The sequence below is a fragment of the Dasypus novemcinctus genome, chromosome 19 (genome assembly GCF_030445035.2).
Source record: "Dasypus novemcinctus isolate mDasNov1 chromosome 19, mDasNov1.1.hap2, whole genome shotgun sequence".
Lineage (NCBI taxonomy): Eukaryota > Metazoa > Chordata > Mammalia > Cingulata > Dasypodidae > Dasypus > Dasypus novemcinctus.
In genome coordinates, this window is record NC_080691.1 from 40286952 (window position 1) to 40301985 (window position 15034).

Consider the following 15034-nt stretch of genomic DNA (forward strand, 5'->3'; position numbering starts at 1 on the left):
TCATAATAGGGTGGAATAAACGCAAGTAACCCCCACCTTTGTCCCTCTCTATGCTGCTTGAAAGGAAAAGACATGATATTCTTCTCACTTCTGCACATGGGGATGTTGTAGAGAGGTGAGCATTGGACAGGATGACACTGGTTAGTCAGGTGCTGAGTACAACATAAATGCGTCATGTCCAAAGGTAATTTTCCCCAAACACTCCCAAAGCTTGAAGAATCCAACTGAAGGACAGAATATGACTCATGGAAAAACTGATGCTCTGGGTGTGCCCCCACTGACAAAACTATAGAGCAGTGTTTAGGAACGGGCAGATATCAACATGGTTTATTCCTAGAGACTGAGAACCTATTGCTGAAATCCCCTGTGAAAAGTTCAAGAAACAGTTCAGTTGGTAGCTTTTCCTTCTGTGCCCCTAGGAGTCACCCCCGCAGGGCCCTTTCTCAGCTAGACCTGCTCCGGGTAGCCCAACCTCCCAGCCTCTGCACACCATCTCTCCTGCTTCTGCTGCAGCACCACTGCCCGCCCAGTCTTTTTTTTTTTTTTTTAAGATTATTTCTCTCCCCTTCTCTCCCCTCTCCCCCTAGTTGTCTGTTCTGTGTCTGTTTGCTGCATTGTCTTCTTTGTCCGCTTCTGTTGTCAGCAGCACGGGAATCTCCGCCCCTGGCAAGGGCTGCCTGGGTGCTCATTTAACTACTTCTACCTTGGACAGAAGGCTGGGGTGAGGGGGCACTGAAGTGACCAGCCACCTTCTTGGGGTGCACATAGACCAGGCCTTCCTGCAGCGTCACCTGAAAGGATTCCCGCCATAAGGCCATTCAGAAGGCAGAGGCTACAGCAACCAACCATTCAACTGTGGCCACCTCCTAGCTTCTGGTTCTAGACCAGCGCTCACCGCACAGGTGCTGACCAGGCAATCTGAAGCTTCTCAGCTAATGGCACAGTTCCTAGCACCCCACAAAAACTTGGCAGCATGGAGTCCTTTTTTTTCTTTTTTAATTTATATAAGTCAAATGCAGAACAATTTCCTGCGCTTTATACGCAGGTGTCAGAATGAGGTATATAAAACGTATACAGAAAAATGCTCTTAGAAAAGTAGAAACCAGTAATGTTCTCTTCTCTAGCATCACTTAAACACCAAGAACCTGCCCTGAGGCCGAGGACCCCTCAGTAAACGGCTCCAGGGAACAGCCTGCTGAAAGGAGCCCGAGGACCAAGCTAAACCCCTCTCCACTGACTCGAGTCCAAGGGGGAAGTGGAGGGGCTTTGGGAAAGCAGCTTTGTGGGTGGGAGCATTACCAAACTTCTGAGTGTGACACCAGGCCCTGGAGGCCCTGTGAGCCCCAGCGCAGGGAGGAATACCACGCTCAGGAAGCTGGGCTGGCTGCTCTAAGACACTGGGCAAGTTGCTTTCCCCTCCCTGGGCTTCTGTGTCCACAGGCTCCTTCTAGTGGTTCCATGATTGTTTTACAAGTTAGGGGCTCTGACCCCCACCCCCACTGCTCCACACAAAGGCACAGGCCTGGAGGCCACAGGGCCAGGCAAACTCAGGCAGGCAGGGGCACTGCAGGGGCAGACTTGAAAGCAGTTTACTACCTTGCCTCTGGGCTTACTTCCCGGTTAATTTCTCAGAAGCAGCTCTTCAGCTGCACAGTGTTCATTCCCCATGGGCTAGTTGGCAGTCTCTCTCACCCTGCAAAATGGAGCCAGGTGGCTGTCTACCCCTGAGGAGAGACTGGGGCACCCCAGGTCCACCCGGGTCCTTGAGGCCTGAGGTAGGAGCATCTCCTCTCCCCTCTCTCTTAAGTGAAATGTTCAGTGCAGTTCTTCCCTCCCTTTCCTTTTGAAACAGGAAGTGTTTTTCCCTGGGCCCAGGCCCAGCCCACGGTGGACAAGGCACATCACCGCCAGCAAGCTGGAGCACATCCAGCAGCCTCCAGTCTAGATCTCTTTCTCAGCCCACTGTTGGGACTTTTGTACAAACTCATTTCCGGTTCTCAGAGGTCGTCAGAGAGTTCCCATCCCAAAGAGATTTTATAAATATGAATATATTTAGACCCTTTCTCGACCTGCTTGACCTGAACTATGAATAACAGTGTGAGCCACTCACACCCACGGGAACAACTGGAAAGGCAGAGACTGAGGCCATCTTAGATAATAAAGGACAGAGGGAGCTTGGGGAACTCCCTGTCCATCCCTGGTTCAGTTCTGGGAACACAGGCAACGTCTGGAAGCCCTTGCAAGGGGGCTGCCGCTATCTCCACCCACAGGCAAACTCCTGCTCCAAGGGATAGAGAAGGAACATTGGTAGGACCCTACCCAGTCTAGCCCTCTGCCCACAGCACCACCTGCTTCTGTCTTACTGGGATTCACCACCGAAAAAAAAAAGTGGGAAGAGGGTTTTAACCACAACGAAAAGTATAGATCCTCCCAACTGTGGGAGGGTGGGTTGTCCTGCACCATTGTCTACGTGGGCTCCTGCCCACTGCGGGGACCTCAGGCCCCAGGAGTGCCAGCCTGGCCCATGAGGGGGGCACTGCCCTCCTGAAGGTCGACTGGAGTCTGGTTGGTATGGACCACGATGGTGTTCTCATCCACAATCTCACAGGTGGGGTTGGTGAATGCAGACAAGGGCAGAGTGATTCGCTGCATCTCCCTCTCACATGCCTTCTGCTCATGCTGCTCTTTCAAGTCCTTCCCCCTGGCAGGAAAAGAAGGAAATGTTTGGATTGTGCCCCTGCACAGCTCTGCTCATTACAGAGCATCCCCGGGGCTCACACAGGGGCAGGGAGCTAGCCTTGGGCACAGTGAATCAGTGGCTGGGTCAGGACTTGAACCCAGGTCCACCATACTAGATTTCCATTCTGCCAAACTGCCTCAGACTCAACAAGGAAGCTCCTCACTCAGCTGCCATGAGGCTCAATTGAGATAATGCTGAGGAAAGAGAATTTTAAAGCAATATATAGTTCTGTTCCTTCAGCCCAGGACTCCAAGAGACTCAGAGACTTATCCTAGCTTCGGGTAATTACCCTTACCCAAAGTTGTCCAGAAAACTGATCCAACCATCCTGTTCTGAAACAGCCTCTCATCCTAAAGGTCAGAAGGTGTTGATCCCAGGCTGGAAAAAGGGGCCATCCCTAACACATGCAGAGGGCAAAAAGGACTCTGAGGCTGCCGAGGTTAATTGGAAACAGACATCCTATAAGACCCCTGGGAGTTGTCACACAGTGCTCAGCAGCCAAACCAGGCCATGGTGTTACCCCATTTTATTCACATGAAGTGCTTCATCTCACTTCATTCTCAGCTCAATCCTATGAAATAGGAAATATTACTCATTTTATAGATGAGGAAATGGTCAGGAGAAATTATGGAAATTTCGTAACATGGTGGGCTCAAACCCAAGCCTGCTGGACTCCGTCTGATGCGCAGAAGTCTTGACCTGATCAGGTTCATCCCACAATTTTCTAGCCCCACATGCAGGGCCCTTCCCACCGAGCCAAGCCATCCCTGATGCAGACCAGAAAATGTGCTGAGGGCTGGGGGTCAGGATCCCAAACCAGCAATAACCAGCCCCAAGAACAATGCGCTCAGCTGTTGGAGGAAATTTTTCCAAAAGTCTCCCAACTCCAAATAGGTCACAAAATGAGTGGCTGATGGATGACACCAGGGCCTGCTTCAGATCCCCTCAGGAAGATGGCTGAGGTCAAAGGGTTTGCACCTCCATCGTGACGTGATGTGCAATGACAGAAGTTTCCAGAGACTGGGAAAGAATATTGGAAAAACAGGACTGGTAGGGAAGAGTTTGCCTGGATGCCTCAGAATTGTCTTTAAATCATTCAAGAGGTTCTAGCTCTGCCATTTAGCTATGCATGACTCTTGGAAAAACACTTAGCTTCTGAATCTTGGTTCTTCATCCTTGAAATGGGGATAATATCTACCTCACAAATAAGGAATGTGAAAGCGTTTTGAAAACTGAGGAACTGCTGTAGAATTCATAGGCAGTTATGTTATTATGATTTGCCCGGAATATGACAGCAATGCTCTCAATTTGGTTTCCCAAGGAAACTCTCCTACTGACCAGCAGAGGCAAGTACTATTTACACGACCTCAGCAGCTCCCATCCTCTCTGGGCCTTAATTTCATCTGTAAAAATAAGGGGTTGGGCTTGATAACCTCTAGGGCCCCTGGCACCCTGTAAGGTCTCTTGCACGTCATTCTGTGATTGCTATTTCTCACTGTAAGGTCACAGGAGATGAAAAGGTGAACTTGTCCCCGGTCACCCTGGATGACTGAGGGTGACTGAGTTTCAGAACGTGCAATCCTGAGATTCTGTCTGCCTTTTGCTCCATCCTTCTTGGCAGTAGTCTCTACTAGACCTCACCAACTCCCAAAGCAGAAAAACTCCCAGGGTGCCCAGAGGGAAATAGAGGGACAGTGTCCCTAGTAGAAAAGGTCGGCTGGACCACGTGTGCCCCCAACTCATAGCCTGAGACTCACTTTACCCTTGGGGACTGTTCATCGATTACAACTGCCACTACACAGAAGGAAATACATGCCTCCACAATAAAACAAAAGCCAGATTCTTTAAGGTTGCCCACATCGGGGAGAAACTTGGAAGGTCTGGGTTTAATTTTATTACGGAAGCCCCAAGCCAGTGGGAGACCAAAGGGCAATTTACAAAAGAAACAGAAAGTATGTGAAGGTCTTTTGCCAAAGTTCAAAATCTAAGGGGCTGGAGGAGGGGGGCAGCCAGGAGATTCCTGAGTGCCTACTAAAGTGCCAGAAATGGCCTTCCTGTTTTTCAAGATGAGAAGGGCTACCCACGCAACTACTGGATGCCAAACATTTTCTATATATAGCATCTCTTTTTAAAATTTTCACATCATCTTTGCAAGATAATAATCTCCATTTTACAGATGAGGAAATTGAGGCCCTACAAGTCTTCCTCCTTTACCAAGCATCTGGCAGTGGCCAGTCAAGATGCTGATGATGGTCAGGTTACATGAGGCTCAAGTCTTTATGGGAAAGAAATCAATTCATTTTAATGGGGCAAAGCAGGGCTGAAAGAGCAGCCAAGGGTAAAGGAAGCAGGTGCTGGGACCAGTCTAGAGTGTAGTCTCATCCATTTAGAGGACTCAAACACACCCAATCCCATGAGACTCCTGGGTGCCTGTGAGTCCAGGAGACGCACCAGCCACCTCCCCTACCTCCTTTCCCTTTGGGAGACATGAGAAAGGCCACCAGGCCTTTGCACTGACCATCAGGCAACCCAGCTCCCTTTCGCTGCAGCCAGACTGTTGTCTGGCAGCCAAGAAAGAACAAAAGGCTTATTGAGTGACTCAACCCCTCTCCTCAGGAGGTGGAATGGTATTGACTTACAGTTTTTCTCTTGCCTTTTTTTATCAGAAAATAAAAGCTCCCTCTGGAGCTAGCTTGGGCCGTCTGAACCTTGTGGCCTAGACAACCAGGACAAAGACCACGCCAGGCTGAGCCCCCACCTGCCGCCCTTCCTCCCCTGAGAGGAAGCCTGGAGCCTGCCCGCCCTTCCCAGCCTGACGAAAACTCCATCCCATTAGCCATAGCCTTGTGGCTTTTGGCAGAGATCAAGGCTCGCAGTAAATTCTATCCCTGACAGCCCTGGTGCCAGGGTCCAGAGTCTGGCTGTCCAGAAAGACCAGGCTCCAGAAAGACCAGGCTCCAACGGAGCTGCTGCCTGCCTCGGGTTTCCTCTTCCGGGGTGATGAAGGCACCACAGGGTTCCTTCAGGCAACGCAGGTTTTCATCAAGTTATTACACAACTCTGATCCCCTGCCATTTTCCTTGGTTGGAAGCAGTGCTGTGCCACACAGCTGGACAGGGAAGTTCCTCAAGGCAGCTCCAGGTTATGAACACCAACCATACACTCTAACTAAACAGTCTAACTTCATCTGTGCAATCTATGTGGCAGACCTATGTGGTATCCATTAAGATCTCGTTTCAGAGATGGGGAGGCAGATGCAGAGAGGTTTAGATCATCTGTTCAAGCAAATGGCAGGGCTGGAATTTGAACCCAGGACAGCAATACTGTCTTCTACGGAAACATCAGGGCTGGAAGGATCAACATATTGAACTGCTGCCCCTACGCTATTTTACAGATGAGGAAATTGAGGCCCAGAGAAGGTAAGTGACTTGTCCAGTGTCACACCCAGCATTGGTGGCAGTTCCAAAAATAGAGGCTGGTGCTTTTTGACTTCTAAAAACCCCAGCCATTTTTTCTCTTTTATGTTTCTATTTTTCCTACTTTCATTTGCAATTCGAAGCAAATTTACATGAGGCTACTGGGCTACACCAGGCTTTTTTGGAGATGTTAGTGATCCTCAGACACCACTTACTAGCTGGGTAGCCTGGACCTGGTACCCAACTCCTCTAGGTCTCAACTCCTCCCTGTAAAAAGGTATAACAATGCTCCCTCTAGGGTGGTTGTGAGGCTTGGGTGAGATCATCTGGTGAGAACATTTGGTAGGGCCTTACTCATTAAGATAGCAGGCAATAAATCTTGGCTGCAGTTGTGATTATTACCTGACTGATGTTCTACATTAGTATTTAATCTTTCTGATCATCTTTGGTGGGTGGGTATGGCTGCGTATGGAGGGGTGTATCCCCAGACAAGAAACAGATTCCGAGGAGTGGGGAAGTCTACATTCAACCTATAAGTCTTTCTAAAACATTCTGTTCTCTGACTTTGGGGAGAATTTTAAAAAAACAACAAAAAGCTGCCTCACACACACGGGAGCTGGGAGTTCGTCTCTAGCCCACATGTGGTTTCCTGTTGTACAGTGTGTTCTCAGAGCACTTTTCTCCTGAAGACAGGGGTAGTCCGCTGGTTAGTGACGGGGAGTCTGGTGACTTGGTGTCTTGCCCCAAGTTCAAAGGAAAATAAAAGTTAAAGCCTCAGCACAGACCCGTGACAACCTGGAGATGCAAACCTTAAAGAAAAAGGCCTGCTTTCCCCTCTGGGTGCTAGAACGTAGCTGAGAATTAAGACTGTTACCTCAGTTCCAAGCACCTGGAGGCCTGGAAACTGTCACCTAAGTTTGGAGGAGAGCCAAGTGCTGTCCAGGAGCCAAGGACAGAGGAAATATTTGCAGGGCTAAATTTGGCCAACATGTTTTGGGTCTGACTGTGAACTGGAAGGCCAGGGCCACCATATTATTTCTTCTAAGTCTGTGACACGGTAAAGGCAATGAACAAGCAGAGGTTTCTGGACCTGCCACATCAATAACCTTGGGCTGGGAGTCAGAAGGTTGTTTCTTGGGTCAGTCACCTCCCCTCACAGAAAACCAGAGAATGAACGGGGCTCAGAAAGCACTAGTCCAAAAACACCCATGTTTTATAAAAAAGAAAAAAACTGCAATTGCTTACTGACCACTTACCATGTAACACGCTGCACTAAGCAATTGCATGTGTCAGCCCTGAAGAAATATTATGGAGGAGAGAATAGAAACAACTTGCCCAAAGTCACACAATTAGCTACTTAGGGGCAAGTCTAGGACCTGACTCCACCAAATGCTACGTATGTGACCTCGGAGAAGGTGCATATCCTCTCTTGCCTCAGTTTCTTTATCTGTAAACTGGGGACAATAATAGCATTTACCTCATAAGATGATTGTAAGAATTAAGTATATAAGTGCTGAATCTGTGACTGGTAAATATTCATTATTGTTATTATTACTATTTTTACCCTACTCTGTCCCTTTTTCATCTGTAAAATTAGGAGGTGACTAAATCACTTCTAGGGACCCATCCAGCCCTGACATCCTAGGTTAACATGCTGTTGGGTGACTCACCAGGACTGTGGACTCAGTTATGGCCCTCACCAGTGGAAAATGCAGGCCACTGAGTCACTCCCTTCAGGGAAAACCTCAGACCACAGAGGAGAAATATCACAGATACTCAGGGCTGGATGTCAAATCCCCTGATTTTGCCCAGGAACAGCAAACGAATTTTCCAGAGTCATCCAGTGCTGTAAAAATGAATGCAACTCTGGTTTCTTGTCTTGTACCCATCACTGACTTTGAGAGCCTTTCCCACAGGGTATTTCTGGGGACCTTTAAAAATGAGCATCCCTAGTTTCCCAAGTAGCCTTTTTGGCTTTCTCAGACATGATGAGGACTGGCAAAATAACTCAGGGTCTGTTCTCCAACTCATTTTTTCCTCCTGTCTTAGAGGAGATTCCAGAATGGCTCAGGAAATTCAAAACCCAACTGCAGAAAGGGAGGTTGGGAAACCCTTTCTAGTAGCAGAATTTTATAACTCACAGAAAGAATTCAATGAGAGCCCAGGTTGATTTCTGCAGTGCTACTCACTTCCATATCAAGGCACAGCCAGGAACTGGGTAGCAAAAGAGCTAGTCTGATGCACGGTGTGCCACTCCCAGGCAGTGTGACATTAGGTAAGTCAAGCCAAGCCTCTGACACAGCTTCTTCTTCTGTAAATTGGGAAATAAGAATGCCTACCTGCCAAGGCTTTGGGTGAGGAGTAAAGGCACCAAAGAAGAGGGTCTGTACAACTACCTGGTGAAGACCAGAACCAATTCTCTCCATCTTGAGCTGGTTTCTCCTCCCTTAAGACCTTGCTTCCTTTTTTAAGTAAGAGTGCCGAGGAATCTGATCTGACTTTGTACACCTTCCCTTCCTCCTCCTCTCATAAGAACCCAGAAAGGAAGCTACTGACCTCTTATAGGTGTAGCCCAAGATGATGCCGGCTCCAATGGCAATGATGACGACCATCATGGTGATGCCCAGCACGTAGCCTGCCGAGGAGAGGAAAAAAGGTCCCATTAGCCACAACCTGAACAATCAGCGAATGGCATCTCTTGATGGATTCGAACAAGAACAGGGTTGGGGCAGTCATACCCAGGGTCCCCAGGTCCTTCTTCTCCTTGGAGTTCATCCGCACTCGCTGGCTGATCCCAACCACTGGCTGCACAGCTGCTGCCTCACTCCGGGCAGGGAGGGCATTGGCAGGAGGGAACACCTGCTCCTCATCTTTGCCTGGCACTTCAGCTGCCTTCTCCTCCTCCGTTTCTGTTTTTGAGGATGGCAGGGCCTGGGAAGGAATCTCTGGAGATGAGGTGGGAAATATCTTTCATCAGAGACTGTCCTGAGGAAACGGACTTTGGCCCAGTGGTTAGGGGGTCCGTCTACCACATGGGAGGCCGGTGGTTCAAACCCTGGCCTCCTTGACCCGTGTGGAGCTGGCCCATGCGCAGAGCTGATAAGCGCAAGGAGTGCCCTGCCACGCAGGGGTGTCCCCCGCGAAGGGGAGCCCCACGCGCAAGGAGTGCACCCATAAGGAGAGTCGCCCAGCGCGAAAGAAAGTACAGCCTGCCGAGGAATGGCGCCGCCCACACTTCCCGTGCTGCTGACGACAACAGAAGCGGACAAAGAAACAAGACGCAGCAAAAAGACACAGAAAACAGACAACCAGGGGAGGGGAGGGGAATTAAATAAATAAAAATAAATCTTTAAAAAAAAAAAGAGAGAGACTGTCCTAAGTGAATTCCACAGCTGAACTTGCCCTGAGTGCGGGAGCACTTGAGAGGGGAGTCCAGCTTAGACTCACGGATATCAAACTGTGCCCCAGAGTCAGGCCTGGAAAGGCCAGGCCTGAGAGGGCTGCACAATCACAGCCCTTGGGACAAGGCAACTGTGAGGGGACAGCCTACTGCCTCCCATGTCTTCGTCGGTTCAATTCCTTGCTATCCTCCAAGGTCCAGCTTAGCTGCCATCTTCTCCAGGGAGTCGCCTTCCATGCCAGGAGGCATTCCAAGATTCCTCCGAGCAGCTCGCATTTATTCAGCCCACACCTCCCTGTGTTAAGATCTCTACACCGATTATCCCATTTAATTTTAGACAATTATCTTGTTTCTCCGGAGTCTAGGTAACTCGGATTCAAATCTGAGACCGTTCAGTGCCCTTGGGAAGCTGCTGAGTGTCCCTGATCCTTGGATCCCCCACTTTCTTCCGGGAGTGGGGACTGTGGGCCTGGCACACAGTGGATGGTCCCTAAACTGCCAACAAACGCTGAGCGGGGCGCCAAGGCCCACCCGCTGGGGAAGAGGGTCCGGGTGGCGCACCGTAGACGCGCGCGGGGCGGGGCGCGAGCGGACGAGGGGCGGGGCCTCGCCTCCCACGGTTGTTTACAAGGCGCTCGGGGAGGATGAGCTCACTCCCAGCGGCGCCGGCGGCCAATGGGCTTTGGGCCCCGGGGCCTGGAGACAGCCCTGACCAATCGGACGGCGCGGGGGCGGGGCGGGGCCGGCCGGCGTCGGGCGGCCGCACGTGCGCGGCGGGTGTAACGGCCGCTCCCAGTCGGTCCCGGAACGCGGGGTTCCGGGGGGCTCGTCGGGTACCTGGGCAGCGCAGGTCCTCGCAGGGCCGCTTCTCGGGGGCGCCTGCCTCGCCCCTGACGTAGCACCAGGGCCCGCGAGGGTCCCGGTCCGGGTTCCGGCAGTAGGTGTGGTTGCCCGCACCTAGGGAGGGGCGAAACGGCGCCATGGGCCGGGGGCCGCGGCCGGAGCCGCGCGCCCACCTCGCCCGCCGCCTCCGGGGTGGACACTCACCCGCCCCGGGGGCCGACACCAGGCCGCTCTGCGCGTCCAGCCAGTTGAGGCAGAGAAGCCCCGGCGCGGGCGAGGGCTGGTCCGACCGGTACAGGTGGCCGTTGTCCCAGAAGCAGCCTGTGAGGAAAAGGAACACCGCCCCACCCCGGGCCTGAGAGGCGGGCGGTGAACGGAGGCGCCCACCCTGGCCGAGCCCCTGCCCTGCTGGGCCTGTCTCTCCTCAAGTGGAAAACCGCACCTGCCTCACAGGGTGGTTATGAGCCCCGAAAGCGAACAGGAAGAGAAAACGCCTGTAAAGAAAGCTGATGTCAGGCCCTCAGTCAGCGCTCAGAGAACATTAGCTTTTTTTTTTTCCTCTTTTAACCCGGAAAGCGCTGCAGAGGTGCAAGGAGGTGGTTCCTCTTGAACTTGTAGGCACTTTGGAGGAGACGTGGGCCTGGGTCCCTTCGTGGGTCAGTGGGCGACCAGACCTGAGGTTCCTCCCTGGGCTTGTAATGTCCGTGTTACGTAAATTCCGGCGGATACGGCCACCTTCTGCCACTGTCCCACAAACAGCACTCCTTCCTGACAGAATTCACCAAAAGCCTTGATGCAGTCAGGCAAAAGATTCAAGAGCGCATCAAACATTGGGAGCCTTCCTCATCGCTGCCTTTGGATGTGACTCCAAACTCCCACTCCCTTCAGCCGGAGAGCCATGAGAGGAGGCGGGGAAAGGAGGGCCTGGGTTCTGGCCACACCATGCAGAGACCCTAAAAGGGTCAGGACTTAGGGAGTAGGAGAGATGAACCCCTGAGTTCCATCAACTCTTGAGCCACAGGCAAGGAAAGGGAAAGAGAAAGTGGCTACTTGTCTTTGTTCTTAATGGCAAAGATGGAGCTGCAATCCCTGTCAAGGAAAGGAGGAGGGAAAAGAAAAGAAAAAAAACTTACATGGGACAACAGATACCAGCTAAGAGCTTCATCTCCTGGCATCTTTCTGTCTAGCCTGACCGTGTTTGGGAAGTGGGGAGCTTCGTGTGAGTTTGCTGCAGAAAGGAAGGAAGGTACTCTCACCTGCGGATCCATAGGCTTCTGCTAGGAGCATGTTGCTGATGAGGACCGTTTGTGCCCAGGCCCAAAGCATCCTAGCCTCGGTCATGCTGCAGGTGTCCAAAGTGCCTGGGAACCCAGGGCCCCTTGGCTGCAGCGCTGCCTCCGGTCCCAGCCTTGCAGTCAGACCTGCCCTTGTTATGGTCTTCGGGTAAACAGCCTCTCTTCAGAACTGGGAGCTTCCCAGCAAGCTCGCTGCAGCAGTGCGAGGTTGTTTTCGGCTGAAAGGCGCCCCCTGGGTCCTAAGCCTCCTATGCCAGGCAAGATCGCTAACTCTGAGCCGAGGGAGGAACTGAGCCAGGCGAAGAGAGGCAGTGAGGTTTCCCGTTGTGCTTAGCAGCGCATCAATTTGAGACCTGCACAGCCTGCATCCCTAGGGCTTTTCATATCTTCTGTTTCCATTTGTGTGAGTACAGAAAGAATAATTACGACAAGAGGCATTGGTGGTGGTGGTGGGGGGGGGGGGTGGATCATAAATACTGACGCACAGAACAACTTAGGGAGGAGATATGCTAGCTGCACAACCAGGAGGAGTTTAGAGCCACGCCAGGGGGCAAAATAAGAGTATCCGCGTGGATGAAACTTTGATATACGTCCTTAAGAAAAAGGGACTCTGCAGTTTATACATGTTAATGCATTCGGATGCTTTTTATCTCTTTCTTTTACACATTGCCAGGGTCACCTTACTTACATTTGGAATTTAGGGTGTGGGGTATCATATATGGTAGGGATAGAGAAAGGGTCTCTAGTTGAAAACATGTTAAACCAACAATGGGAAGTTTGCTCAGCTATATTGTAATACTCTGTCCTTTCTACCAGCCCGGAAATCATAGAGAGGAAGTTAAGTAAAATGTTTTTCCCCCTCTGCCTTGTGGAAAATCCATTTGCAGTGATTTATATCCATCATTAAAGCTCACCGTGTCCATATGACTTAGGCTTTTTTGAGTTAGGCAGAAGGCCCCTCTTCCTGTTTGGCTGATAGTTCAAGTTCCAAGGCAGTTTCAGTAAACTGAGAAATTGAGCAGTGATTCGCCAAGACTACCTTGTGACTCAGGCAAATCCCAAAATAGAAATGGGAGACACTGTTTCAATCTGTGGGATTGCATTTTGCAGGCTGTAATTTAGAGAGGGAAAAGAAAAGATTTTTACTAAATTAATCTCAAAAGCTTTATCAAGGAAGAAAGCTAATGTCAATCCAATTAACCTGAAGTGAATTTGAACTTGTTACAGTCAGATTTCAGACATAAAAGGACAGAGAGAAATTTAGTCCGCTCTAAAAGAGTTTGCTGACTGTGTTTGATTCCTTCAGTCCATTTAGTAAGACATGTTGCTTTGTTTTTGCCATCACTCTCATGTCTTCCCTCACAAACTTCTGATTCTCTGACTGGGTCTACACTGGTAATTATGCATTGGAGTCTGTAAATTTACTCTTTCACAAACACATACACAGATATGTCAAAATTGAGAATTCAGCAATCCCAACATAATATTCAGGGATCTTGTTTTCTTTTTTAACACTTGCATTACTTTTACAAATATTTTTGAGAACCTGCTACTTGCCAGATATTCAAGATTCTGAAACTACTGTGAACAAAGTATTTGATGTTTCTGCCCCTGTGGAGCTTATATTCCATTGGAGAGAGACAGGTGATAAATATGTTAAATGTCAGGTGTTCTTAAATGGTATGTAAAAAAGTGAAACAGGGTAAGAGAGAGCACAGGGTGGTGTTTCACTTGTTTTTAAAAAGCTTATACTATTCTCAGAGAACCTGTAGGTTATTTCTATGGGCAAAAGACTGAAGGGGAAGGGCTTTTGCACAATTTTCCTTGAGGATACCATACTTACTCTTATACCTCTGCAGGAAGTGTATGAGTACTTTGTTTCTTTATATAAAATATAGAGGCTTGCTAAAATGGTGGTGTAGTTTTTAAATTAAAAACTGCGGGTTCTTTTGGATTGCGCTCTCAGCACCTAATCTGTTGTCTCAATTTTTCTTGTCTGGGTGTCCCTTCTCCGAAAGGCTGTTGCTGCTTGTTAATTATACTTTTCCCTCTAAGATAGACAGGCTATTCACAATTCTAGCACTCGTACTACTCTTAGATTATCTGCTGTATTTCTACCTAAGGAGTCAAAGATTTCCTCACCTATTAACTATTATCATCTGATTTTCCATTAAACTGCTATCTTCCCTAACATACATACCTTGATAAATACAGCAAAACCGTATTTGTGTCATGTCTTATCAGGAATAGCACTGCCTAGGAAAGACAGACCAGACTGAGATTTTGCTCAGATTAGTCATCTCTATTTTTTCTCCCCTGTAACTAAGACATTTATCAGTGTAATTTGATTGTTTTGGAAATGAAGAATTTGTTTCTCTCCTTCAAAGGCAGATTCTATTATAATAGGCTCAGTATCTTCCTTCCTCAAGGAAATCAGATTTAGTTCAGAGTTGTGCTTGTTGTCACCATTGACATTGTTTTAGTCTTTTTTTTTTTTTTTGGTGATCCATTTTTAAACTTTGCCCCATATATTCGTGCAATATTTTCTACTGTAGTTACTCCAAAATTCAGATTTCTTCTAGAAATATTACTGCAGTAATAATATGCCTCTACTCACCTACTCACTTGGAATTATATCCCTGAAGACAACATTGTCAAACATAATATTCATATTTTACTAAGTATTTTAGGGATGTTTGGCTCTTTCTGTATTAAATGAGCACTAATCCAAAGAGACAAAGCTCTTACCCTTAAATGAGGGAATAGCCTCCAGAGCATTTCCCAAATAGGGAGGGCAGTTCATTTCGATAATAAGATATATTGGTAGGGGAGCTCTAATAAGGAAGACATAAAGCTGTTAAAAGGCTTAAGAATCCTTTTATCAGCAAAAGAGGTTTAAAGTGTTGATAAATACCTTTTGAGTAAGATCTTATGAGTTGGCTCCAGCTATTCTCTCCATATGAAGTATTGCAGAAGTAGTCATTGAGATTGTGCTGGAAGATATTTTGGTGTATAATTTCAAATTGAGTAGGGGATGATTTTATGATGCTTAATAAAGAAATAATATTCTAGTCAAAATGTTTAAATCTCAAGACTGTTTCCTGGGAAGCAGACTTGGCCCAATGGATAGGGCATTCGCCTACCACATGGAAGGTCCGCCGTTCAAACCCCAGGCCTCCTTGACCCGTGTGGAGCTGGTCCATGCGCAGTGCTGATGCGCGCAAGGAGTGCTGTGCCACGGAAGGGTGTCCCCCGCGTAGGGGAGCCCCACACGCAAGGAGTGCGCCCCGTACAGAGAGTCGCCCAGCATGAAAGAAAGTGCAGCCTGCCCAAGAATGGC

General features: G+C 49.1%; 1 protein-coding gene across 1 annotated transcript; it reads right to left on the reverse strand.

Annotated features, from left to right (window-relative positions):
* Nucleotides 1-979: 979 nt before the first annotated feature.
* Nucleotides 980-12084, reverse strand: PIK3IP1 (phosphoinositide-3-kinase interacting protein 1). The gene is made up of 6 exons (XM_004449770.5): nucleotides 11656-12084; nucleotides 10604-10720; nucleotides 10394-10513; nucleotides 8895-9101; nucleotides 8713-8791; nucleotides 980-2701 (listed from the first exon to the last, which is right to left on the reverse strand). Exons 1-6 carry the CDS (start codon nucleotides 11738-11740, stop codon nucleotides 2497-2499), a joined length of 813 nt encoding a protein of 270 aa, XP_004449827.1. The 5' UTR covers nucleotides 11741-12084; the 3' UTR covers nucleotides 980-2496.
* Nucleotides 12085-15034: the final 2950 nt, after the last annotated feature.

Bases quoted from the DNA above. Each gene is read 5' to 3' on its own strand.
- PIK3IP1 (XM_004449770.5), bottom strand. From the start codon at position 11,740: ATGACCGAGGCTAGGATGCTTTGGGCCTGGGCACAAACGGTCCTCATC. The intron at 10,514-10,603 runs GTGAGTGTCCAC...GCCCCTCCCTAG, and splicing joins GGTGTCGGCCCCCGGGGCGG to GTGCGGGCAACCACACCTAC. The intron at 9,102-10,393 runs GTACCCGACGAG...CCTCATCTCCAG, and splicing joins CGAGGACCTGCGCTGCCCAG to AGATTCCTTCCCAGGCCCTG.